The sequence below is a fragment of the Protopterus annectens genome, chromosome 7.part0 (assembly GCF_019279795.1).
Source record: "Protopterus annectens isolate FY-2018-M chromosome 7.part0, PAN1.0, whole genome shotgun sequence".
Lineage (NCBI taxonomy): Eukaryota > Metazoa > Chordata > Ceratodontiformes > Protopteridae > Protopterus > Protopterus annectens.
Window position 1 is genome coordinate 1,074,013,665 of NC_056739.1, and position 25,444 is coordinate 1,074,039,108.

At 37.6% G+C, this 25,444-nt stretch overlaps 1 protein-coding gene across 2 annotated transcripts in view; it reads right to left on the minus strand.

Moving 5' to 3' along the window:
• Positions 1–7,316: 7,316 nt before the first annotated feature.
• LOC122806872 (cell death activator CIDE-3-like) overlaps positions 7,317–25,444 on the minus strand; it is a 161,871-nt gene continuing 143,743 nt past the window's right edge. For both annotated transcript variants that reach the window (XM_044077643.1, XM_044077642.1), the window contains exons 5-6: positions 10,230–10,420; positions 7,317–9,699 (exon numbers count right to left, since the gene is read on the minus strand). In XM_044077643.1, the coding sequence (XP_043933578.1) occupies positions 9,525–9,699; positions 10,230–10,420 (366 nt within the window). In that variant the 3' untranslated portion in view covers positions 7,317–9,524. The remainder of the gene's footprint in view (positions 9,700–10,229; positions 10,421–25,444) is intronic.

The following is a 25,444-nucleotide window of genomic DNA, read 5'->3' on the forward strand; positions in this document are numbered from 1 at the left end:
ATAATTTTCTGTTTGTTAAGAAACCCCTGACTCCAATAATATTTGGCATCCCCAAGATTCATAAAAGTTTAAACCCCCTGAAATTCAGACCCATTGTGGCTGGGGGAGGTAGTATTACAGAACCCTTGGGTAAATTTATTGACATTTCTCTTAAAAAACTTATGTCCTTAAATTACATCTGTAAAGATTATTGGGAATTCCTTCGAAGCATTCATAAGGATTTTTATGAAGACACTAGATTTTTGGCAACTATTGACATAGTGGAACTTTTTCCAAGTATTCCGCATCCCGAAGGACTTGAATGGTTTAATGAATTTCTTGTTACTACATCAGAGTTTAGTGCTAATGTTATAAGGTTACTGGTGGAATTTATGGAATTAATTTTGAATAATAATTTCATTTACTTTAACGGGGAATTATTTAAACAAAAGAAAGGGGTAGCAATGGGTACCCCATGTGCATCGGTATAGGCCAACATTGTTCTGCATGTTTGGGAAAAGGAAATATATTTTCTCTTCCTCCTGGGCAAAAAACATAGTACACTATCAACGTTATTTGGATGACATCTGTGTATTATGGAAAGGTAACTTACAAGAGTTTAATGAATTTTTACTGTACATCAATAGTACTACACACTTTTTACGATTCACGCACAATATAAGTGAAGAAAGTTTAAATTATCTAGATGTATCTTTAATTAAAAACACTAATACAGGTGTTTTTCAGTCAACAGTGTACAGAAAAGATTCGTTTTCCAACTCGTATCCCCATTTTGATAGTGGACACCCTTTCTGACAGAAGAAGGGTATACTGAAAGGGACACTTATTAGAGCATCAAGAATGTGTAGTATGGATGAACTATTTTTAAAGGAGGTTGAGTTGTTGAAAACCCTCTTTATAGAAAGAGGATACCCTAAACACTTGATTGATAAAATGGTGGGTGAAGTAGCAGGAGGCAGGGAAAACAAATATTATCCCTTACTAGGTAAGGAACTGGACGATGTTGGACAAATTAACAATAGTGAACATCAAGGAGCACATAGTATGTTGGTACACACTTTCAATAATGATTCTGCTCAGGTTAGAAGGACAGTGTTAAAATATTGGCCAATATTAAGGGCCCATGAGGACACTAATAAATACATCCCAGCACAACTTAAATTTGTTAATTCAAGAAACATTAATTTAAAGGGTTTATTTGAAAAGCAGGCCATGGTGGACCCTACTATGCATGGACCAAAAGTAGGCACATTTAAATGTGGGGCCTGCAAACAATGTCCACATATATTTAATAACAACAATTACTACATTGCAGCTAGGAAATTTAAAATAAGGCCGACAAACTATTACAACTGTGGTACTAAGGGGTTAGTGTATCTCGGGGTATGTATGAGCTGTTCCTGTTTTTACATTGGCAAAACGGAAAGAACGCTTCGAAAACGAATATATGAGCACTTTTATGACATTAACAAAAAGAAGGAGTCTAATGCTTTTTTTAAACATTCGTAATTATGTCCTAACATGGTTTTGAAATTTATGGTGCTAGAACAGGTAACACAAAACCCCAGAGGTGGTGATTGGGAAGCATCTCTTGAGTACAGAGAATTGCTATGGCAACTAAAATTGAACGCTGCCAAAACTCCAGGTCTTAATGACACTATCAGTATCAGCAGTGTTCTAAGGATTAGGTGAGCTAGACTGTAAGGCAGTATAAACAAGTAGTTGTGTTTTTATTTTTATGGTCCTATTGGGTTTCAACTTGCAGATTCATATACTCCGGTTTTGAGGGTATTGGTTTACACCACTGGGGTATGCTAGTGACCTTATGTAAAAGTAAGATACAATATGCCCACATGTTACCAAATCTTTACTGTATATATTTTTTATGAATTAATGATCAATAATAGACAAATGTATTTGATTTTATTATTTTTACTCTGTAGTCTAACTTTAGAGTTTTAATATAACATTTAATACAACATTTATTACTCTATGTTAATAAGTAATTGATAATAAGAATGAATTTGGTATTTGATTGATGTTGTAATTTTAATAGAGTTAGGTATCGCATAGTTGTAGTATTTATATACATATATTTATACACACATATTTATATTCATATCATATTTATATTTATATTCATATTATATTTATTTATTTATATGATTATGGGTGTAATTTTCTTATATATGGATTGAGTAAATGCATCTTTCAGCTTTATATCTACTTTAAAGCTTGTAACCACACTTATTACAAGTGCAGAGTAGATTATGTGTAAGTTATATATAGTTTTTATTACGTGCATACTTGGGAGGAGTTACAGACGTTAAGATGTATAAACGGGTCATGTCCACACTTTTGCACATTATTACATTATTACATTAATGCATTTCTTGTTGTTTTAATATTTTTAGATAATAGAAACAAAATTAAGTTACCAACACAGAGTGATAGGCACAATCTAAGATGGTATTTTAGATTGTAATAGAGTCAATTGTGCAGTTGTTTAGTTTTTTGTGATGACTAAGCTACATCAATTTAATGCAATGTCTATTGATTGCTGATTTTTTAATGAATTAATTAGAGTTGGGCAATTATTGTGCTATTTAAGGCACGTCACATCCTTCACAGAAGTATTCTTCATAAAGCCTGATATTCATCAGGTGAAAGCGCTTGATTTATTTTGTTTGTTTTTACTTATTCTTTGGCATCGATAATAAAGTTTCCAGGGATTATTTGGCTGTGTCTGCTCTCCATGTTTTTTTCTTACTAGACTTTGGGACCCAGTTCGTATTTTTGTTTTAACCTCATAAGAGAGAGAATGCATAGACACACATTCACAAAATGACAGATCCTCAGCTTTATACCAATAGTAAATCAATCTCAAGAAATGGATTCTATCCTCAAAAAGCAAGGTAGGAAAACTGATAGAGATAGTGCAGACAGGAAATTCAGTTAATCTTCACTACCATCGTTTTAATTTACTAGAACCTCCAAAAGTTAAGTTTGTAACTTAGTTAATTTAATTTTACCAAAACGTCAAAGATTCATAGTTATGTACTGAATGAAGATCTGAAAAATCAGGAACATCTGAAAAATCAGGAACAGAAGAAAGCTTGGTCTGTTTGAACTGTGTTTGTCCATTGGAACAAATATCAAATGCATGATTTTCACATTTTAAATTTTGTTAACAAGCCCCTATTTCTCATTTTTTCTGCTTCTGCTGTAACTACACCATCCAATGAACACAATAAGTTCATAAGGTTTTGCTACCAAAATAATGTTTTATATTTTTGAGGCAGTTTATTTCAGTTTTTTGGAACAATTTGCGTGATAAAAGTTATTTTGCCTAGTTGTTTTATTCAAATTTATATAAAAAATTCAAGTTATTGTGCCTAAGCCTGGTGGTCGTTGGAATACAAGTTAAGTTTAGTAATGCCTACATTACTTCATCCATAAATGCAGAGTATAAGATTGCTTTGTTCTGAAAATGTCTTTAATGGATTGTCTACAGCAGAGGTGTCCCAACAAGTGGCTCTAGTGCCATAATCCAGCCCACCAAAGCATTTTGCCCTCGGTATGTCGTATAATAAACTATTTTGAACAGATAGATACATGTTGGACATAGTAATGTCACCCCCCCAAACTTTATCAGGTATGATAACTGGCCCTTAAGCCAAAACGTTTGGTCACTCAGGTCTACAGATTCAGAGTGATCTACACTTCTTACTTGTGTCATAGACAGATGGAATTCTTTTGGACAGACTCATGTTTTGAAGTTGGGCACTAGAATAACCGCAAAAGAAGGCGTTGTACTCTAATATTGGACTTGTATAGGTTTTAGACAGCATGATCGCATTTGACTTGTTAGAGTTCATCTTTAACATTAACTCCATCTCCCTTAAAGCTTTACATCTGATGTTATTAATGTCTGTCAAGGGATAAGCTATTTGTTACTGTTAATCCTAAATCTTTGTATTCATGTACATTATACAAAATGGAACTATTTAGAATTGCTGTCATACGATACGATTCCCAAAGAACATTGCCTGACATTTGGGTTTGCTGATGTTCAGAGCTATATTGGATGCCCATAATGTAATATCCTGTAAATATTTGTCTGTTTCATTGTTATCTTGAATGACACACAAAATAAATCTTGCATTTGAGTACTTAATGACCCATCAAAATTTCATGACAGGGAATGTTGAAAAAGCAATGATGAACAAATAAGGCCCCAGGACAGAACCCTGGGAGACTCCGCTAGCTACTACTGGTAGAAAATTTGAATGAACCCCTTGAATGATTACACATTGTATACGGCTTACTACACGATTTGAAATCCAGTTGATCAAACAACAATAAAACTTGTACATCTTCATAGTATTTATGATTATATGGTTCTTCATAGCATTTATGAATATATGGTATAACAATGTATCAAATGCTTTGGTGAAGTCCAGATAAATAATCCCTATATCTAATGCAGTATCAATAGCCAGAGTAACATTGACGCAAACTTCACCAGATTTGAGTGCGGACCTACTGGATGTAAACCCATGCCGATATGTGTCCATGTAAAGTTGGCTTTCATTATGTTAGGTAAGAAGGTGGGTAAGACATTCCTCATTACATTCAATATTTTATATTGGTCAACTAATCTGAACAAAATCATGAACTTCTCTTTAAACAGTTGTGCATAGAGAGTACATGGTTGCTTATATTAGCAGTCATAGATGTCAAACTCTTCAAGAATTAAGACCATAACTGCAAACAGGGATAACCTTTACAACTCAGGGCCAAAAAATAAATCAGGTTATTCACTTATTTTAATAGAATAAAGGGATTTGATTTTTTCAGCAGAATGGAGTTTGTTTGTAATGTCTAATACAATGAATTCACAACAACAAATCAGCAAATGAAAAACTGGGCTAACCATGCACTTATCCATTGCCAGACCGACAAGTTTACATTATTCAAATTTGATTTCAGTAATTATTGGGATGGACATTTAGAAGGAAACTGTTCATATCCGTTATACAAGAACAAAATGTTCTTAAAAACTCAAGTTCTGTCCTTTTATTCAGATTTTCCATCGTACCAACCTAAAATAAGCTAGTATTGCTACAGCTATGATCACACAACTGATAGCAGCAAATATTTCCTAGCTTCTACATATTTTATGATGAATATCATTCTTGTTGGCTAAAGTGCTCTTTCCAAAAGTTATATTTATCAGCCCTAACAACAGACTTCCGTTTCTTCACCCCTTAGTTTCAATAGTGCTCAATGGTGGACACTTAACAGCCAACAGCTTCCTGGTGGGGGTGGAGAGGTTGTTGGTGGGTAATGCCTCCAAGAAGAGTGAGGGACACTGGAAAGTACTCTGAATAGTCATGGATATAGTACACAGAAGAATCGTGTTGTGTGCTGTTAGACCTAGAAGGCAAGCACAGAAATTCCTGCCTTTGGAAACTTTAAAACAGTAAAAGCTGAAAAAGCATGTTACAGTGTCCAGTCCAGCATGATTGTGCAGTGCATGTAGAATGCCATGAAAGGTGGCAAAACATACAACATAAATGCATTAAAAATGATATATGCATGCACATATTTACAAACAAGCACACATATAGTTATTATAACACTGACTACCAAACTTACGTAAATAAAGCAATTAAAGTTCTGCCTAAATATTCAGGATTGATGACTGGGCAATCATTACATACTCCTTACACCTGCAGTCCGAAGCAGTTTCACAGTGCAGGACAGAACATAAAGTAATCCAAATTCATATTTAGTAAAACTAAAATAAGCTACACACAAGTAATTAAGACACACAGACTTGTTCTCATCAAGTCATATATTTATATAAATGTGCAACTGAACATTGACCTAATATCATACAATATGTTTACATAATACAGACGTACACAATACTTTATTTTTACAGTAAACAAAGCTCCTGTTATCCCTCCCCTCTACTAAACCTCTGAATTTTTCAGATCCCTCTCCTCTGTGTACAACTGCAGATGCCTATTTTCACAGAAAATGCACCCCTTCAAAAGTGATCTAACCACAAAACCATTGTTTTACGTTGTAACTAAGTCAAGCTGTCTAAAAGATACAAAATGCAAAGTGTTCAAGGATTAATGACCAGGATTAAGGACCAGGGGGACATTGCCTGAACTTGTGTCAACCTTAACTATGTAGCAGCTGGACAGAATAAACAGCAGCAGAGAGTACCATATGAAGTATAAAATAGCACTGAGTTACTTGCACTAGCTGCAGCCCCCCTGTGTAACTGCAGTACCATATGAAGTATAAAATAGCACTGAGTTACAAGTACTTGCACTAGCTGCAGCCCCCCTGTGTAACTGCAGTACCATATGAAGTATAAAATACCACTGAGTTACAAGTACTTGCACTAGCTGCAGCCCCCCTGTGTAACTGCAGTACCATATGAAGTATAAAATAGCACTGAGTTACAAGTACTTGCACTAGCTGCAGCCCCCCTGTGTAACTGCAGTACCATATGAAGTATAAAATAGCACTGAGTTACAAGTACTTGCACTAGCTGCAGCCCCCCTGTGTAACTGCAGTACCATATGAAGTATAAAATACCACTGAGTTACAAGTACTTGCACTAGCTGCAGCCCCCCTGTGTAACTGCAGTACCATATGAAGTATAAAATAGCACTGAGTTACAAGTACTTGCACTAGCTGCAGCCCCCCTGTGTAACTGCAGTACCATATGAAGTATAAAATACCACTGAGTTACAAGTACTTGCACTAGCTGCAGCCCCCCTGTGTAACTGCAGTACCATATGAAGTATAAAATAGCACTGAGTTACTTGCACTAGCTGCAGCCCCCCTGTGTAACTGCAGTACCATATGAAGTATAAAATACCACTGAGTTAAAAGTACTTGCACTAGCTGCAGCCCCCCTGTGTAACTGCAGTACCATATGAAGTATAAAATACCACTGAGTTACAAGTACTTGCACTAGCTGCAGCCCCCCTGTGTAACTGCAGTACCATATGAAGTATAAAATACCACTGAGTTACAAGTACTTGCACTAGCTGCAGATCCCCTGTGTAACTGCAGTACCATATGAAGTATAAAATACCACTGAGTTACAAGTACTTGCACTAGCTGCAGCCCCCCTGTGTAACTGCAGTACCATATGAAGTATAAAATACCACTGAGTTACAAGTACTTGCACTAGCTGCAGCCCCCCTGTGTAACTGCAGTACCATATGAAGTATAAAATACCACTGAGTTACAAGTACTTGCACTAGCTGCAGCCCCCCTGTGTAACTGCAGTACCATATGAAGTATAAAATACCACTGAGTTACAAGTACTTGCACTAGCTGCAGCTCCCCTCTTTTTACTGCAGTACCATATGAAGTATAAAATACCACTGAGTTACAAGTACTTGCACTAGCTGCAGATCCCCTGTGTAGCTGCAGCCTGTGTAACTGCTTGCAATATCAGACATTTTTACTGAATGCTTTTGCTTGACTGCATACAGTAACAGACATGGAGTCCCACCAGGCATGTGCATTATTGTATGGCATCACTCTTAGGGGCTGCAGGCACACCTCCTCACAAAGATGCTATGGCTAATAATTTTAACTATAAAACACCCAGTGTATCTTTACCAACATAATGTAAATCATTTCACTGTGGAGTGTTGATGTATGGAATAAATGTGTCATTATAGTCTCAGATGTCCCCCTCCCACCATGCTCCACTAATCAAGGTGCTACTGCAAGCTATTACAGCCTGTCTAGAAGAAATTTCCAGATTTCACAAGCAAAATGAAATATACTTTGTATTAGATTATCATAAATAAATAAATAAAATTGCACCTTTAAAATGATGTGAACAAAGATAGAAAATAAGAGATATGAAAGATACATAAATACGAAAGTTACACAAAAAGGATCTGTTCCACTGAAAACAGAGGGCCATCTCTTCTACAGCCCTCCTAAGGCAAGTTTTGCAGTTTACTGTCTTTGTTTTATAACAATGCAACATGACACAGCTGTTTCTGTAGCTGCGTTTGAGCACAGAACCAGTGATTGCTATAGATTTCACACATGAACATAGTAGGGTATTACTTCCAGCACAGTGGTGCAGCTGTTTTATCCCATGGTGAAAGACACCAGCTAACTGTTCTCTAAAGGTGACATACATCAAAAACTGCACTGCAACAATCCATTATTTATTTAAGCAACTGCACCCTGGCTTCATGTGGGTAACCTCAGCTGTGTAACAAGAGAACATGGTTCAATTCCCAGCATTACAGCTAAAAATTAAAAATATGTTCAGTTGCTAAAACTTGTCCCACTGAACAGGAGAGGAAATACCACTGTGCTTTTCCCAGTGCTGTGACTAAAGCCTGCAAAGCCATTATGTCGCACAAAACACTCATTTCTCAGCACAGTATTTCAACCGATTGTAGATGGCTTTCTTCAAAGAATTTGGCCAACAGAGTTGTGTTCAATAGCTCCTTGTGTGTGCAGTGCTATATGGAAAAAGCATCAGATGCAATGTTTCATGGAGCCCTGGGATCACTTCCACACATAACATCTGAATGTTAGAATGGCACAGTGCTCTTTTGCCATGAAGCTAGTGAGGTCTACATGGCTGTTTTGTACACAACAGCACTGATCTTTCTGAATGTTTTTGAAATAAAAACTGAACCATATAGTGGCAAATTGCTGATCAATTCTTAGTGCAACAGCAAATTTCAGTTAACGTTGAATCAGAAATCAGGTTTTAATTTCCAATACTGGTGCTTAGTGTAAAGCAGGTGATTGGTCTGAGACACAATGCATTAAGATAAAGTTTACTATTGGCATTAAAACTCAAGTCAGATTACTGTTTTTAGCCACCAGGCTTTGGTAATAAACCAGGGTCCTCACATGATGATGATTCATTCACCAAAGCTCAAAAACAGCTACTAGATGGCTTAAACTGGTCACAAACTGTGGAAATCACAGATATCACTGGTTATACAAGGATTCTGACCCATTACTGATATCACTGCTTCCACGAGGACGATGACTTCTGACGGGTATTACTAGTTGTACAAAGGTCCTGTGACAAAGACATTTAAGAGATTTGAGAACAGCAGGAGTGTGGCATTCCAGGGCTGATGAAGTCAGCTGACTCACACCAACAGGAACACATTCAGCACAGTAGAGAGACTGCTCAAGTCCCTCTGCCAATTGCACACAGCAATCACCAGGCCTACATCTGCTTAATTCACCATGAAATGTGGCAGAACTTGACTTATTCATAGATACCATGGAAAGGAGAAGTAACATTTACAAACATTCAAATGAAAAACAAAATGGACAGAATAGTGTTCAAAAAGCATACTTTCAGCAATAGTTTAGTTTGTGCAAACCATGAAAGCAGCATTGTTGTAGTAATACACATTGTGGTGCTAGTGAACATTTTATTACTCCAGTTCTGTGCCCTTCACATTCCTCCAGACACCTCAGGAGAACAACTATATGGCTCTGCCACTGCCGATGGCAGCAAAATCTGGCAAGAAGTCTCTCTGACATTTTGCTGAGGTGTCTGATGACTCTTCCTCATCAAGCAGTTGTTGCATGTAATAGGACGTTCCCAGAAGTGCATGACCCATTGCCTGCATTGTAAAAAGTGTCCACCGTGCTGCTTCCCTGCACAAGGCAAAACATGACAACATACAAGTTAATGAAATCAGTATGCAAACAAAATAATAATAAAAAAAAACAATTAAAACAAATAATTTAGAGTACTTTACATATGTTTTTGGCATGTTATTCTTTGTAATATACAATGAGTTTGCTTTAAATACATTTACTTCAACTCATTTCATTCATTGCAGGTTATGCTGGTCCTGTTTTTTTTTTAATCTGTTTCTGCAGTATAAAACTATATCTGAACGTCTTTTAACCACCAATCAGTTCAGCTCACACATTTCAATCTGCAGTTAATTAATAACAGAGGTTTACTGCATCCTAATTGAAGCAGTAGCTCACAGAGCTCTAATGCTGACCCAGCAGTATACACAGAAAGCATTTTTTATAAAGGTTGGATCCAATTCATTTGCACTTTGACTATTATTTTCACAAAGCCAAGTAAAAACATATGGTACTGCAAAGAAGCCAGAAAAAAATATGATGCAACTTTAACATGTGCCATGACTGTGAGGAAATCATTTTCTTACTTTACAAATCTCTTTGCTCCATTGCACTTGAGTTCATAGGATACAGAGTACATGCCATACAAGGTAGCTTTCACATTTAAGCAGCCAATAAAATCTCTAGGATTTGTTTTGTAAAGGTCAAAGGTGATCCTGGCAACATCCATAGTTCTAGGTTTTGTTGCAGAATGGAGATAGAGCTGATAAGATCCATCCTGGGAAGAAATAGAACAAAAATATTACTTTATTGCTTAACTCATTACATCTGAGTAATGCCTCCAGGTGCATCTGCAGTTAACTCCAACACTTCTAGGTGTCAAATATTGCTTGTTCATATTTACATCAATAATTACAAAACCATGTTATGTACAAGGTTTTAAAACATTTCAAATTAAAGCTTACACAATACCAAACTAAAGTGCATTAATATTTGACCTCTGTCTCTTGTAGGCAAATAGATATTAACTGTTTTTGTGATATTAATTTATATATAGATATGATTTTCACATTTTTTGGTAAATATCTAAACAACCAAGTAACACAGACAGAACTCAGCCTTACATGAAAACTTTCAGCTAGATGAATAAAATGCTGCTAACAGTATGCATGTAACTTGAGTGGTTGCCAAGATATTGTAAGTTGTTTACAAAGTATTACAAATGCAACAGTTACTGTGTTTAATGTGACTTATATAATTCAATTTAAGACCTAGAACCTAAAAAAATACTACCACTATAAAAATAGTTTGTGCTGAAGAGTTTGCCATTTACACTTCATTTATAACCCCTATGGTTCCAGAGATATGAACATTTGTTTGAAATGTGAGGACATAATTTGATTCTGTCAAAAGGCTTAGACTCTGCCCATTGGAAGTTACAGTGCAAACTTCCTGAGCTCCACTGGAGTGAATGAGTTAATAAATGTCTTGGGCTTTAAATATGCTTAGTCACTTCAGGTTTTTTTTTTTTTTTTTTAACATTGCCCCTTATCCCCATATGACCTCCTCCCACACAGATGGATCAAGCCCTTTCTACTACCAGCAGCATTTCTGTAGTTTAATAAGCTGACTTAATAGATTGTTAATTAAATCATACCTCTCAACCTCTTAGCTTAAGAAATCTGGACAAAGCCAAAAATGGGAGGGGGGGGAACAAAGGTGCAAAAATAGGGACAGATGCTAAATGTTGCTCTTATAAACTTAGATCTTTGCTAGAATAACGGTATTCTGTCTTTAATTTCTCCAAATCTTTTGGGTTTCTAATACCATGACTGTAATGGACCCCATTCTTAAGTCAAAGTATGAATAAAGTTCATGATATTAGTATTGTTTCAATCTCTGATGTCAGCCAAAAGTGCTCTTCATAGCACCCGCAATGTTCCCAGGAATGACTCCTTCTGCAGTTCGTATGGATTTATATGTACTGGTAACGTATCCAAATACAATTGTAGAGTCTTTTTTACAAGACCCGTTGCTCCTACTGCTACCGGAACTGTCTGGGTATCTTTCTTCTACACTGCTCTTGTTTCTGCCTGCAAATCTTGAAATTTTATGACCTTGTCTCTGTAAGCAGGACACTGGGTGTTGCAATTTCAATGATCAATGCTACTTTTGTCTTTTCATGGATCACTATTATCCAGTTTTCTAGCATTTATCTTTTCCACTGTTGGTAATGGGTGATCCCATGTGATGTAGACTACATCATTTTCTTTGATGCTTTGTGGTTCATGTTTCCAGTGTTTTTCAGCCACTTCAGTACCATAATGATTGCACAATCCCCAGTCACTTCAGTACCATAATGTTTGTACAATCCCCAGTCACTTCAGTACCATAATGTTTACACAATCCCCAGTGCAACAGTCTTGCCACATTATTGTGCCTTTCAGTATACAGTCCTTCTGCCATTAGAATGTCACAACCAGCAACAAGATGCAGGACTGTTTACAATTCTGTTTTACAAAACCTACATCTGTCTGTTTATCTCACATGTTCAATGGACTTTGTAAACCAATGTGTACATAGCCCACTATCATGGGCCACCAATATTAACCTTTCATCTTTTGGTTTGAATTTGCCTGTCCTTAACTATCCTTGCCTTTGATCCTGATCAACATGAAGTTCTTCCAGAAGTTTTCTATACTTGCAACTATACTTATGCATTTTCCACATTTCTTGCCTTCTCATCTGATCCTTCTCCATATACTCTTTCTTTTGTTTTTGGCACATTCAGTTGCTGACTGATTTTTTATCTATTTCTGGCTTGTTTTCCATTTCTGCTTGATGCCACATTGCTTCTGCTAGACTAAGCAGGGAAGTCATCTTAGATTAATGCTCCTCATGTTTCAAAACTTTCACTACGTTTTGGTCTTGTGAGGTCAGCAGATATGTGTGCAATCCCACAATTGCAGATCTATACATGTAATCAGTTTCAATGAGGCGCATACTGCCTTCAGAACAGGGAATATATAATCTTGGTATGCACTGATTTTCGTAAATCATTTGGCGAGCATGAAGCTTTTTTCTTGTTTTCCTATCTAATCTATCCAACATATTTTGGGGCCAGTGAATCACTCCAAAACTGTAAGTTAGGCTAGGAAGAGCAAATTAGTTTATACGTTGAATTTTATTCCTAGAGGTCAGTGCTGTTTTCAGTATTAATTTAAATCTTTTAAAGTATTCCTTACCGAGTTTCATTCACATTTGTTCATGTTTTATTGTTGATCCTTCATCAAGTTCCAAATATTTATACACTCCCTCTTGCTCAAGTTCTTTTATATCACATTCTTGTCCCAGCTGATGTTTTCCTGGTGCTGCAGTTTTCCTGCTTTAAAGGTTGCTTTTGTATATTTATCAAGACTAAATGACATTCTTATATCATCTGAAAAAGTTTTGACTACTTACAGTTGTGCTTTCAGTTCCTCATCTGAATAGCTATACAATTTTAAATCATCAACAACGAGAAGATGAGAGGTCTTTACACTTTGTTGTTTTCTAGGAGCCAAATTATGGACAGCTTAAAGAGTTAAGGGCAAAAAAGACAGAATAGCAGCAGTGAAGGGGAGTCGCCCTGGAATATCCCCCACTGAATTTTTATCCCTGGAATCATTTGTCCTTTATCACTGCTTAATTGCAATGTAGTCTGCCACTGTTTTATGGTCACTGTAATGTAACTGATCAGTGCAGAATTATCTTATACATTTTAAGCACTCTTATCCATGAACGTGGGATACTATCAAGCCATTACTTAGATTCTTCCCCTTTTTACATTTCTCCATTACGACTTTATTTAGCAACAGATCATCATTTGTTCCATATGACTTTCTTTTATTATCCTTTTATTCTACTGGCATGATTGAAATTGTTTTCTAAATGACTATATACTCTGTCGGCATCGATTCTGGTATATAGTTTATACATCATCAGAAGGCAGGTTATTGGTCTATAATCTTTAGGATAACTTGCAGGTTCACTCTTAAGTAGGATCATTGTTTTTCTGTTGTTAACCAGGTTGGTATCTGTTCAGGGTGCACATATAAATAGTTCTTATCCATGACTCTGGGCTTGGAGTTTTCCAGTTGGAGGCTTTTCTTAACTTTATCTCAGTCTCTCTGGCTGTTACTTCATCCCATTTCATATCCTGTACTGTTAAACTTTTTATTCTTTCTTTTACTTCTTCTATCCATTTAGCATTTTTGTTATGTTCCATAGGATCTTCATAGATACTTCTCCAAAATGTATCCATTTCTTTTTGTTGGGTGATCTTTCAATTCCTTTTACCTTGTTTCCCAATTCTCTATAGAACTTTTTAGGGTTATTAATAAATTGCGTATTTTGTACTTTTCCTTTATTATTTATCTGTGTACCTTCTAAGTTCTTCTGCCTGTGCTGAGATAGTTAGTTTATTATTTGTAATAATGCAAGATATATCCTGATCTAATACTGAGCATTGCTTTTATCACATCTATCTTATTTTTGTTGATCTGCTCTTTAACAGTGACACTTCTTGTCTTAATTGCTTTATAGTTTTTCTCTATTCAGTACTTCCATTATGGTATTCGATTTCCCCCCTTCCTTTCCCTTACTACCCTGTGTTCTTGTGGTAAAATTATATCCATTATTAATTTTGCTACACAGTAATATATCCTGTTTACTTCTGTTATATCACATGGGTCACTATGGACAGCCCTAATTACTGTATTCATTTGTTTTATCAATCTTCTGACTTTTTGGGTTTTATTGACCTTCTGCAGTGTAGTTTTTTAATTGATCTTAATATGTCTATCTCTATTAAATCAAGCAACTCTTCTCTTAGCTCATTTTCTTCTAAACTAAGGGCACATTTTGTTCTCCATTTCCTACGTGCACTCTATAGAGTTCTACACCATCTTCCTGTGGCACATTCTCTTCAATTTCATCCTGTCATCGTTCATATGGGAACTCATTGGCCTATCACACCTCAACAATGACTGTACCAGAATTGCCACAGTTTCCTGTTCCTTCCCTTACTGTCCAGCTTCAAGTGAACGTTTATACTGGTTTCCTGTGGAAGGCTCCAAAACATCTTCATATGGCAACTACTCAGTTGCTTCCCATTCCACTGGTTTCTCCTTAATTTGGATGTCTATTGCTCTATCCTGCTGTGGTGCTTTCTGAGGTAGATTTTCCACACTGAATCCTTCACTTTGCAGGTACTCCATAACCTCATGTTTTTAACTTCTCCATGTCTGTTGCTCTATCCTGCTGTGGTGCTTTCTGAGGTAGATTTTCCACACTGAATCCTTCACTTTGCAGGTACTCCATAACCTCATGTTTCTAACTTTACCATTACTAATCTTTTCTACTTTTCCTCTTTGTCTTATTTTTACTGTAAAGCTTTCCACGTCCAGATTCCTTTGCCTGTATATCTCTTCAAATATCTTTGGTGCTACTTTTTTGTATTGATTAATCTTGCTTTCTCCTTGGCATAAATATTACAGCACATTAAATCTTTTTCTTTCCATGTCCATATTTCTTCTGCAGATGTCTCCTGATCTTCCTGTGTCTTCTTACTTTGGGGACTCGTTCTATCATGCTGTGATGTAACCTGTGTTAGACCTTCTGCACCACATCTTTCACTTTTTCAAGCACTCCATAACTTCAGCTTCTACTTTAACTTGTACTTTACTTATCTTCTTTTGTACATTTCCTCTCTGTGATATTTTTTTATTGTGAAATTTTCCATATCTGGATGCCTGCATCATTATTTCTCTTTGAATATCTTTGGGCTGCCTTTTTTGTTTTGACTAATTTGGCTTTCAACTTTTCATAAATATTGCACCATATCAAATCTGTTGTTCTTTCCCATGTCCATATTTCTTTTTTATATGTTTCAAAAACCTCTAGGTTTTGTTTATATTTTCGCATGTCCTCCTTTTTCCAAACAGATCAAAGTTTCTTGGTCTATATAATGTTTTTCACAAATCTGTTGTATTAATGTGCACACATTTTTATTTGAGGCTTCTGACAGTTTTTCTTGTGGAAGTATTTTTCTTTCCTCTAATTTGTCTCAATCTTTTTATATATCTTGTGTCTGGAAATTCTGGACTATTCTGTCAGCATGCATTTCCTGATGGATATAAAGTCTGAAACTCAAATTTCTGTCATTATTCAGTGACTTGAATCCTCAATGATTTTCCAGAAAACCGCAAATTTTATGAGCAACAGACCAAAAATATAAAGTAAAAATCTGGACATTCTGCAAATTTGCAGACAGTTGAGAGGTATGAATGAAACACCCAGTATAACAGGTCAGCATTTTGCTAGTTTTTATTTATATTTTTATATCCATTTCCAGAATCTTCTAGCTATTGGTGAAATGTATTATGTACATTATATGCACAGGAATAAAGTCACATTTCTCTTCAATAGTCTGATCTCATAGTGAACCCCTCCACACACATACATACATTTACCTAATAAATATTCACACCTCTCAAAAAGCTGGTCATATAGACTTTTAAAAAGGTACATTTTCTGCTGCTGTCCTCTACAAGCATAAACAAGCCAACTTTACATGAATATTCCCACTTACAGTGCAATGAAAAAGTATTTCCCCCCTTCTGATTTCTTATTTGCATGTTTGTCACACTTAAATGTTTCAGATCAATAAACAAATTTAAATATTAGACAAATATTAGACAAAGATAACTCAAGTAAACACAAAATGCAGTTTTTAAGTGATGATTTTACTTAAGGAAAAAAAAAATATCCAAACCTACATGGCCCTATGTGAAAAAGTAATTGCTCCCCTTGTTAAATTATGAAGTTAACTGTGGTTAATCACATTTTTGGGAAAGCCAAGTTAATTTTTACAAGCCACTCCCAGACCTGATTACTGCCAGACCTGCTGAATCAAGAGATCACTTAAACAGAACCGGTCAGACAAAGTGAAGTAGGCCAAAATATCCCAAAAAGGAAGACATCATGCCATGATCTAAAGAAATTCTGGAACAGATGAGAAGCAAAGTAATTGACCTCTATCAGTCTGGAAAAGGTTACAAAGCTATTTCTAAGCTTTGGAACTCCAGCAAACCACAGAGAGAGCCATTATCCACAAATGGCTAAAACATGGAACAGTGGTGAACCTTTCCAGGAGTGGCCAGCCTACAAAAATTACCCCAAGAGAGCACTGACTCATCCAAGAGGTCACAAAAGAACCCAGAACAACATCTAAAGAACTGCAGGCCTCACTTGCCTCAGTTAAGGTCAGTGTCCATAACGCAACCATAAGAAGGAGACTAGGCAAAAATGACATGCATGGCAGAGTTCCAAGACGAAAACCACTGCTAACCAAAATTAATACGAAGGCTCGTCTCACTTTTGCCAAAAAACATCTTGATGATCCCCAAGATTTTTGGGAAAATGTTCTGTGGACTGATGAAACAAAAGTTGAACTTTTTGGGAGGTGTGCATCCCGTTACATCTGGCATAAAAGTAACAAAGCATTTGGAAAAGATCATCATGCCAACAGTCAAACATGGTGGTGGTATTGTGATGGTCTGGATCTACTTTGCTGCTTCTGGACCTGGACGACTTGCTGTGATTGATGGAAACATGAATTCTACTCTCTACCAAAAATTCCTGAAGGAGAATGAACGGTCATCAGTTCGTGACCTCAAGCTGATGTGCACTTGGGTTCTACTGCAGGGCAATGATCCAAAACACACCAGCAAGTCCACCTCTGAATGGCTTAAAAAAAACATAATGAAGGTTTTGGAGTGGCCTAGTCAAAGTCTGGTCTTGAATCCAATTGAGATGCTGTGGCATGACCTTAAAAAGGTGGTTCATACTCGGAAACCCTTCAATATGGCTGAATTAAAAAATTCTGCAAAGAAGAGTGGGCCAAAATTCCTCAACAGCGATGTAAAAAGACTCATTGCCAGTTATTGCAAACACTTGATTGCAGTTGCTGCTGCTAAGGGTGGCATAACCAATTATTAGGTTTAGGGGGCAATTACTTTTTCACATAGGGCCATGTAGGTTTGGATAGTTTTTTTCCTTAATAAATAAAATCATCATTTAAAAACTACATTTTGTATTCACTTGGGTGATCTTTGTCTAATATTTACATTTGTTTGATGATGTGAAACATTTAAGTGTGACAAACATGCAAAAAAATAAGAAAATCGGGAAGGGGGCAAATACTTTTTCATTGCACTGTATATCCACAATGTATACAGATTTATGCTGCAGGTATTACGTTCGATGTTCTTTGCGCTATGAAACAATGTTTGTTAGACCTGCTTAGCAGAAAAGATGCACTTTGCTAAGGGAATATGCCTGCCTACACCCTTATTCACACAAAACTTGAAACAAACCTTTTATTAGTGTAGAATCAAGCTCTCAGTGTAAAACCCAAATGTCTGCATGAAACTTTTTGGTTATATTTTTATAAACTTTTACGTGTCGCCTGAAAAACAAGACTTTTCTGGGGTTTAGCAGGCCCATCCAAGTAAAAATATTAATAAACGCATATATTGCAGGATCACTCATTAAAAGGGTCATTATATGAATAAAATAGAGGATTACGAGTGCATTGGCAATTGTAACTGCTTTATTTAGTTTCACGAAGTGAATAAGGCATCAAAATGTAATCTTGTTTTAATGCTTCAAACAAAACAACAGCGTTTTCGTCCACCTACATACAGGACTTCATCGGAAATACAATAAAAACCAAATTCCATCCCTTTATACTACTTCCTATAACATTTAATCACTTGAAAACCCTTTAATATAAATTAACTAATTAGTAACTAAGCAACCATAATTATCTAAAATTCAAGTTACAAGCAAACTATAGTAATGAATGTTAGTATAAAAATTCACAATACTACATAAAAAATGTCAAAAAGGAATGTATTTCTCACCCCATTTAAAAACACATTAGTGTGCAAAACAATGTTAACATTCTAACTATATACTTACAATAAGTTAAAAATAAAACATGTAAAATGCTATAAATATAATGGATATGGTATACAAAACTAAACAATACTGCCATCTCCTGGTTTTGTAAGCACAATACAACTAAACAAATTTCAACCAAATCTTATCTTATTAGCAGAAGAACAACATTTTTTTTAAAAGGACCCAGCTAAAGTTTAGCAGACCTGAGTTTAAGAACTGGGGCCAATGAGACATGATCATTGTTTTCAGTGTTTTTAATGGGTTGAAAAATGCATTCCTTTTTGACATTTTGTATGTAGTATTGTGAATTTATATCAAATTTTTATACTAACATTCATTACTATTGTTTGCTTGTAACTTGAATTTTAGATAATTATGGTTGCTTAGTTACTAATTAGTTAATTTATATTAAAGGGTTTTTAAGTGATTAAATGTTATAGGAAGTAGTATAAAGGGATGGAATTTGGTTTTTATTGTATTTCTGATGAAGTCCTGTATGTAGGTGGACAAAAATCTGGATGTTTTGTTTGGGCGTTAAATAAAACAAGATTAAATTTTGCTGACTTATTCACTTCATGGAGCTGTGGTTACTGGATTCCTGTGTGCTTTGGTATTTTTTGGTTATTGTGACTTTCAAGGCACTATTTCCTCCTTGTTTTTGAGGTTTGCTTTATTTAGTTTGACAAATGGATGCAAAAAAATCCGCACGAGAGGTGAATCTTGACATCCATGTCCAAACATATAATAAAGGATTATGATCTACCAACCCACACAAAGCTCTTTGTTGTGCATGGAGATTTATTTTCTCAAATCAAAAGTAAGTTTACGAAAAAACGATGTGCTGCTCTGGCTTTGGAAGCTGGTAAAGCTGTGGGGGAAATTGTTGACTAGTATGTATTCCTTAAGGAAGGGAAGCAATTTAATAAATGAATATCTGGCATGGCTTAGTGCTACATTACTTTGTGTATGGTGTGCATGGTCCTGGGTTTGAGCCTTGCAGAGGCTGTTTATTTAAGAATCTCAATGGCAACACTCAGATCTGCTCTGAGTTACAGCATAATGGCACTAAATATACAGACCCAACTGATATTGCCAACATCCTGGCAGATAGGTTCAGTGCTAACTTTACCCCCCCCCCCTCACCCCCTAAAGAGCCCATGTCTATATCGGAAGAATGTAAAGTTCCTGTAATCATGGCTGCACAGGTAAAAACCACACTCTCCAAAGCCAAGAACACAGCATCCATGGGACCAGAAATTTCCAACACAAAATTGAGATCCCAAGCAGGAATAGGAGCTCTACGTGGGGTCTTATATTCTTTGCCCCTCTAAGAAACTGCTTGAACAAGGATGCGAAAACAATGGTGGGTCACAATCATAGTGAGCTGAAATTGCTGCAGCATGAATCTTAATGGAAGAGAAGGACAAACCTTTGTCCAATAACTCAGTAAGATATTGAAGAGCCACACTCAAATTAGGCTCAGAAATCTCCAAATTCTTTGCTGCACTCCAAAATAAAAATCTCTTCCATTTTTCATGCGTACACTTTCCTTGTACTAGGTCTTCTGGCTTCCATAATCACATTTAAAACTTGTTGAGGAAGTTGAGACCTGCTGTGTTTCAAAACAGAATATGCCATGCTGTTAGATGAAGAGAGTGAAGCTTGACATTGAGCAGGTGACCGTCCTTCTGAGATAACAGGTGTGGAATCAAAGGTAAAGGCCATGGAGGCTTCCTTACCAGACTCCTTAGTAGTGGGTACCAGTGTTGCCGAGGCCAATCTGGAGCTATTAAAATCATCCTTGGCTTGTCTTGTCTGACCTTTAGAGCACCCTTGGGAGAAGAGGCAGAGGTGGAAAGGCATACACATGAAGATTTTTCCAACTGAAAGAAAGAGCATCCACTTTCCAAGCTGTATGATGAAACCCCTTTGTGCAAAACTTTGGCAGCTGGTGGTTCAGTGGAGAAGCGAACAGATCTATGTCTGGAGTTCCCCATGACACTGTCAATTTCTGAAATACATGAAGATCCAGTTTCCACTGTGGGGATCCATGATTTGCCTGCTTAACACATCTGCTAAGGAGTTCTATGCTACCGGCAGAAACCTTGCCAGAAGAGTTAGTTGCAAGCTGAGCGCAGTCTCCCATAAAATCATTGCTTGCCTGCATAGAGGATAAGAATGTGTTCCCCCTTGTTTGTTGATGTACCACATGACAGTTGTGTTGTCTGTTAGAATCAACACCTGCCCAGGAAGAAGTAACTCCTTGAAAGCCATTAATGCAAACTGGACTGCTAACATCTCTTTCATGTTGATATGTAGATGCTGTAGTCTGGCAGGCCACTTGTCTTGTATCCACTTTCCATTTAGATGAGCTCCCAAGCAATGTCCGAGGCATCTGTCGTTAAATCTGATTCGCCTCTGGCTGGGTCACAGAGAGTCCCTTGTTTAGGTGACATTCCTGAGCCCACCACAAAAATTCTTTTGAATGCAAGGTATTATTTGAATGACAGTGTCCAAATCCTGGCAGTGCTGTGTCCACACATTTTGAGATACCATTGCAGCTTCCTCATATGCAGTTTGGCATTGGGAAGCACCAGAATACAAGATGCCATGAACCCTAAGGCTGAAGGACTGTCCTTGCAGTCAGCCCGGACTGAAGAGATAGTTGATGGAAGTAACTGGAAAGATTCTGTTGCTTGTCCGGGGTTAAAAGGCCATCTGGGCTGCTGTATTCAGTCTCACACCCAGAAAGCACATGTCTTGAGAGGGTACTAGACTGGACTTTATTTCGCTCACAGAATACCCTAGGCATCTTAGCACTGCTATGACATATTCCAGATGCTGTAGAAGGTCTTCCTTTTCTTGAGCCAGAATCAGGCAGTCGCCCAAGTAAGGATAGATTTGAATTCCTTTTAGCCTGAAGTAAGCTATCACTGAGCCAGAACCTTTGTGAATACTCTGGGCGCAGTAGATAAGCCAAAGGGCAACAGAGAACTGATAATGAGAATTTCCAGCTCAAAACGCAGATACTTCCTGCAACTTAGTCTTATAGGCACATGAAGGTAAGCTTCCTTGAGATCTAAAGTTACCATCCAATGATCTTTGCCCAGCAGAGGTAAAAGCTGTTGTAACGTCAACATCTTGAACTTGGGAATGTCCAGATAAGTGTTGAGGATAGATAAATCCAAAATTGGTCTCCACGTGTTCCCCTTCTTTGGTACTAGGAACAGGCGAGAGTAAAATCCTAGGCCCCTTTCTGGTACAGGGACTGGCTGAATGGCCCCTATTTGGAGTAACAGAGAAATTTGCTTGTGAGCCTCTTTCCTTTGTGGAGGGGAACGCCTGGCATGCCTTTGAAAGGGGCAATGTATGGAAATAAAACCTGTAACTGTGGTGAATGATATCCAACACCCATCTGTCTTGAGTGATTAAATCCCAATTTTCTTTGAAAAGAGACAGTCTTCCTCCCAAAGGAGCTGCCAGACGAGAATCTACTGGCAGCTGAAAAGGCAGGTCATTGGGTCTGTTTACGAAAGGACTGACCCCTGCCCTCATCAGAAGTCTGAGCAGGTGAACCCCTGTTCCTAGGCCTAAAAGAACCTTGAGCTCTGCCCCCTACCACGTCTAGACCTACCCCTAGACTGGGAATCATAAGCAGGATATGTCCATCCCTTAGTAGGCCAATTTCTACTAAACCCGGTGGCTGCACCTGCAAAAATCTTTAACAGTTTGCATAGACTTAGCTTTGTCGTCCATTTTCTTTAAAACTGCTTCCACAGGCTAACCAAATAACACATCAGACTGTAAAGGAGCATCCAAAATCCTAGTCTTAACATGCTCTGCTAAATTCTGATCCCTCAACCAGGCATGCCTGCGAAGAACAGAACTAGTGGCAGCCACCCTCGAGGAGGCCTGCACAGCATCAAAACCACATTGCAAAGAATGCTTACCCACTTGTTCAGACACATGAACTAAATCCAGCAACTCTTTACACTCTATACCTTCCGCCAAAGCATCCACCTTAGATTTCAATTGTGAAAGGAGATAATTTTGATATTTTAGCATGTGAAACTGACAATTCAACGCTCTCATGGCTAAAGTGGAAGAAGTATACACTTTCTTTCCCCACCTATCCAAAGCCCTTGCCTCTTTATCAGTGGGAACAGGATTTTTAACAACAGAGGCCTTAACACCTTTAGGCCCCTGAGAAATAGTTTCCGGGTCTGCCCTAGGACTCTTAAACAGATACTTATGAGCTTCAGGCACCCTGTAGTACCTATCAGGTTTAACAGGGGCAGGAGGCAAAGAATCAGGGTTCAGGGAAGCCTCTGCAAAAACATCTTCCACCACATTCAACACAGGAGGTATAGCTAAGGGCCTATGCTGGGGTAAAATAAGAATTCCTAAGCCTTTTCCTGAATCAGAGTAATCTTGGCCTTCCCATTTAAAGTGCTCCCTCATGGAATGCAGAGTCTCTGAAAATGAGAAATCCTCAGGAGGAGAAGCTGTAGGAGTGGAGTCATCCACATCAGAATCAGAATAAGGAGGATACTCCTGCAAGTCTTCCGCAGAAGACTCAGAAGCCTCTGAACACTGTTCAAAACTCTCAAAGTCAGGTTCCACCCTAGGCCTCTTATCAGGAGGGGGCATAGAGCCTCTAATCATAGTAATTAAATCTTCTGCCATTTTAAGCATATGTTTCTTAGGCACAGAACCTGAAGTGCTAGGAGAAGCCCCACTGAAGCTAAACTTGGCCTACCCTCAAAGAAGTTTTGGAAACAGAAGGAGAGGCTCTAACTACCTTGGGAAGAGAGGGAAGAACAGTTACCTGAGAAGCCCCTCAGCCTGGCCTACCTCCTGAGAGGGCACATCCTGTAACAGTAAAGTCTCTGCCTGAGACTCAAAGAAACTCCTGGCAAAACCTCTGGCTCCACTGAGCCTTCTAAAGAACCGGCGTCCGGGCTGCGGTTCATCAACCCTAGGCTTTGCTGTTTTGTCTTTGCGCTTTTTGATTTAAGCGGGCGCCGGTGCATCCGACGGCATTTTATAATTACAACGCTTCCCAAACACTAACCTGGCACAGTCTAACCTTCTCTTAATTGTGCGTTTGTTAAATCTAGCACAAGAGCGGCAACCAACAACGTCGTGCTCAGGCCCTAAACAAGGTATACACAAAGTATGGTAATCCCTATGAGGTATCTGCTTCCCACAAGAAATACAGTTATTCACTTTTTCTGACATCCGGTTAAATACTGAGGCAAGAAAAACCAAAATGTTCTAACGGGTACTTAGCCAACTTTGATTCGGTCTGAAACTCCGACTTCGGAAAATTTCCAGAACGCCAACCTGCACTCGCAAAACTGCTTCTGCATCGGACCATGCGGCAAAAAAGACTGAGGATATGACGTCGGTCATGCGCATTAGTACCCTGACGTCCTGACATCAGTCTAATGCGCCTTGACCGACGTCAGCCATATACTTTGGTATTCGGGCCGACTGGACAGCGGACTACCCAATGGTTAGGACTGCAGCAATGTGGAATGAAGAACATCTAAACAATACTGCCATCTCCTGGTTTTGTAAGCACAATACAACTAAACAAATTTCAACCAAATCTTATCTTATTAGCAGAAGAACAACATTTTTTTTAAAAGGACCCAGCTAAAGTTTAGCAGACCTGAGTTTAAGAACTGGGGCCAATGAGACATGATCATTGTTTTCAGTGTTTTTAATGGGTTGAAAAATGCATTCCTTTTTGACATTTTGTATGTAGTATTGTGAATTTATATCAAATTTTTATACTAACATTCATTACTATTGTTTGCTTGTAACTTGAATTTTAGATAATTATGGTTGCTTAGTTACTAATTAGTTAATTTATATTAAAGGGTTTTTAAGTGATTAAATGTTATAGGAAGTAGTATAAAGGGATGGAATTTGGTTTTTATTGTATTTCTGATGAAGTCCTGTATGTAGGTGGACAAAAATGCGGATGTTTTGTTTGAAGCGTTAAATAAAACAAGATTAAATTTTGCTGACTTATTCACTTCATGGAGCTGTGGTTACTGGATTCCTGTGTGCTTTGGTATTTTTTGGTTATTGTGACTTTCAAGGCACTATTTCCTCCTTGTTTTTGAGGTTTGCTTTATTTAGTTTGACAAATGGATGCAAAAAAATCCGCACGAGAGGTGAATCTTGACATCCATGTCCAAACATATAATAAAGGATTATGATCTACCAACCCACACAAAGCTCTTTGTTGTGCATGGAGATTTATTTTCTCAAATCAAAAGTAAGTTTACGAAAAAACGATGTGCTGCTCTGGCTTTGGAAGCTGGTAAAGCTGTGGGGGAAATTGTTGACTAGTATGTATTCCTTAAGGAAGGGAAGCAATTTAATAAATGAATATCTGGCATGGCTTAGTGCTACATTACTTTGTGTATGGTGTGCATGGTCCTGGGTTTGAGCCTTGCAGAGGCTGTTTATTTAAGAATCTCAATGGCAACACTCAGATCTGCTCTGAGTTACAGCATAATGGCACTAAATATACAGACCCAACTGATATTGCCAACATCCTGGCAGATAGGTTCAGTGCTAACTTTACCCCCCCCCCCCTCACCCCCTAAAGAGCCCATGTCTATATCGGAAGAATGTAAAGTTCCTGTAATCATGGCTGCACAGGTAAAAACCACACTCTCCAAAGCCAAGAACACAGCATCCATGGGACCAGACAACATCCCAGGCTGCGTTCTACACAAACTACAGAAATAATTGGCACCCCACCTAAGTACCATGT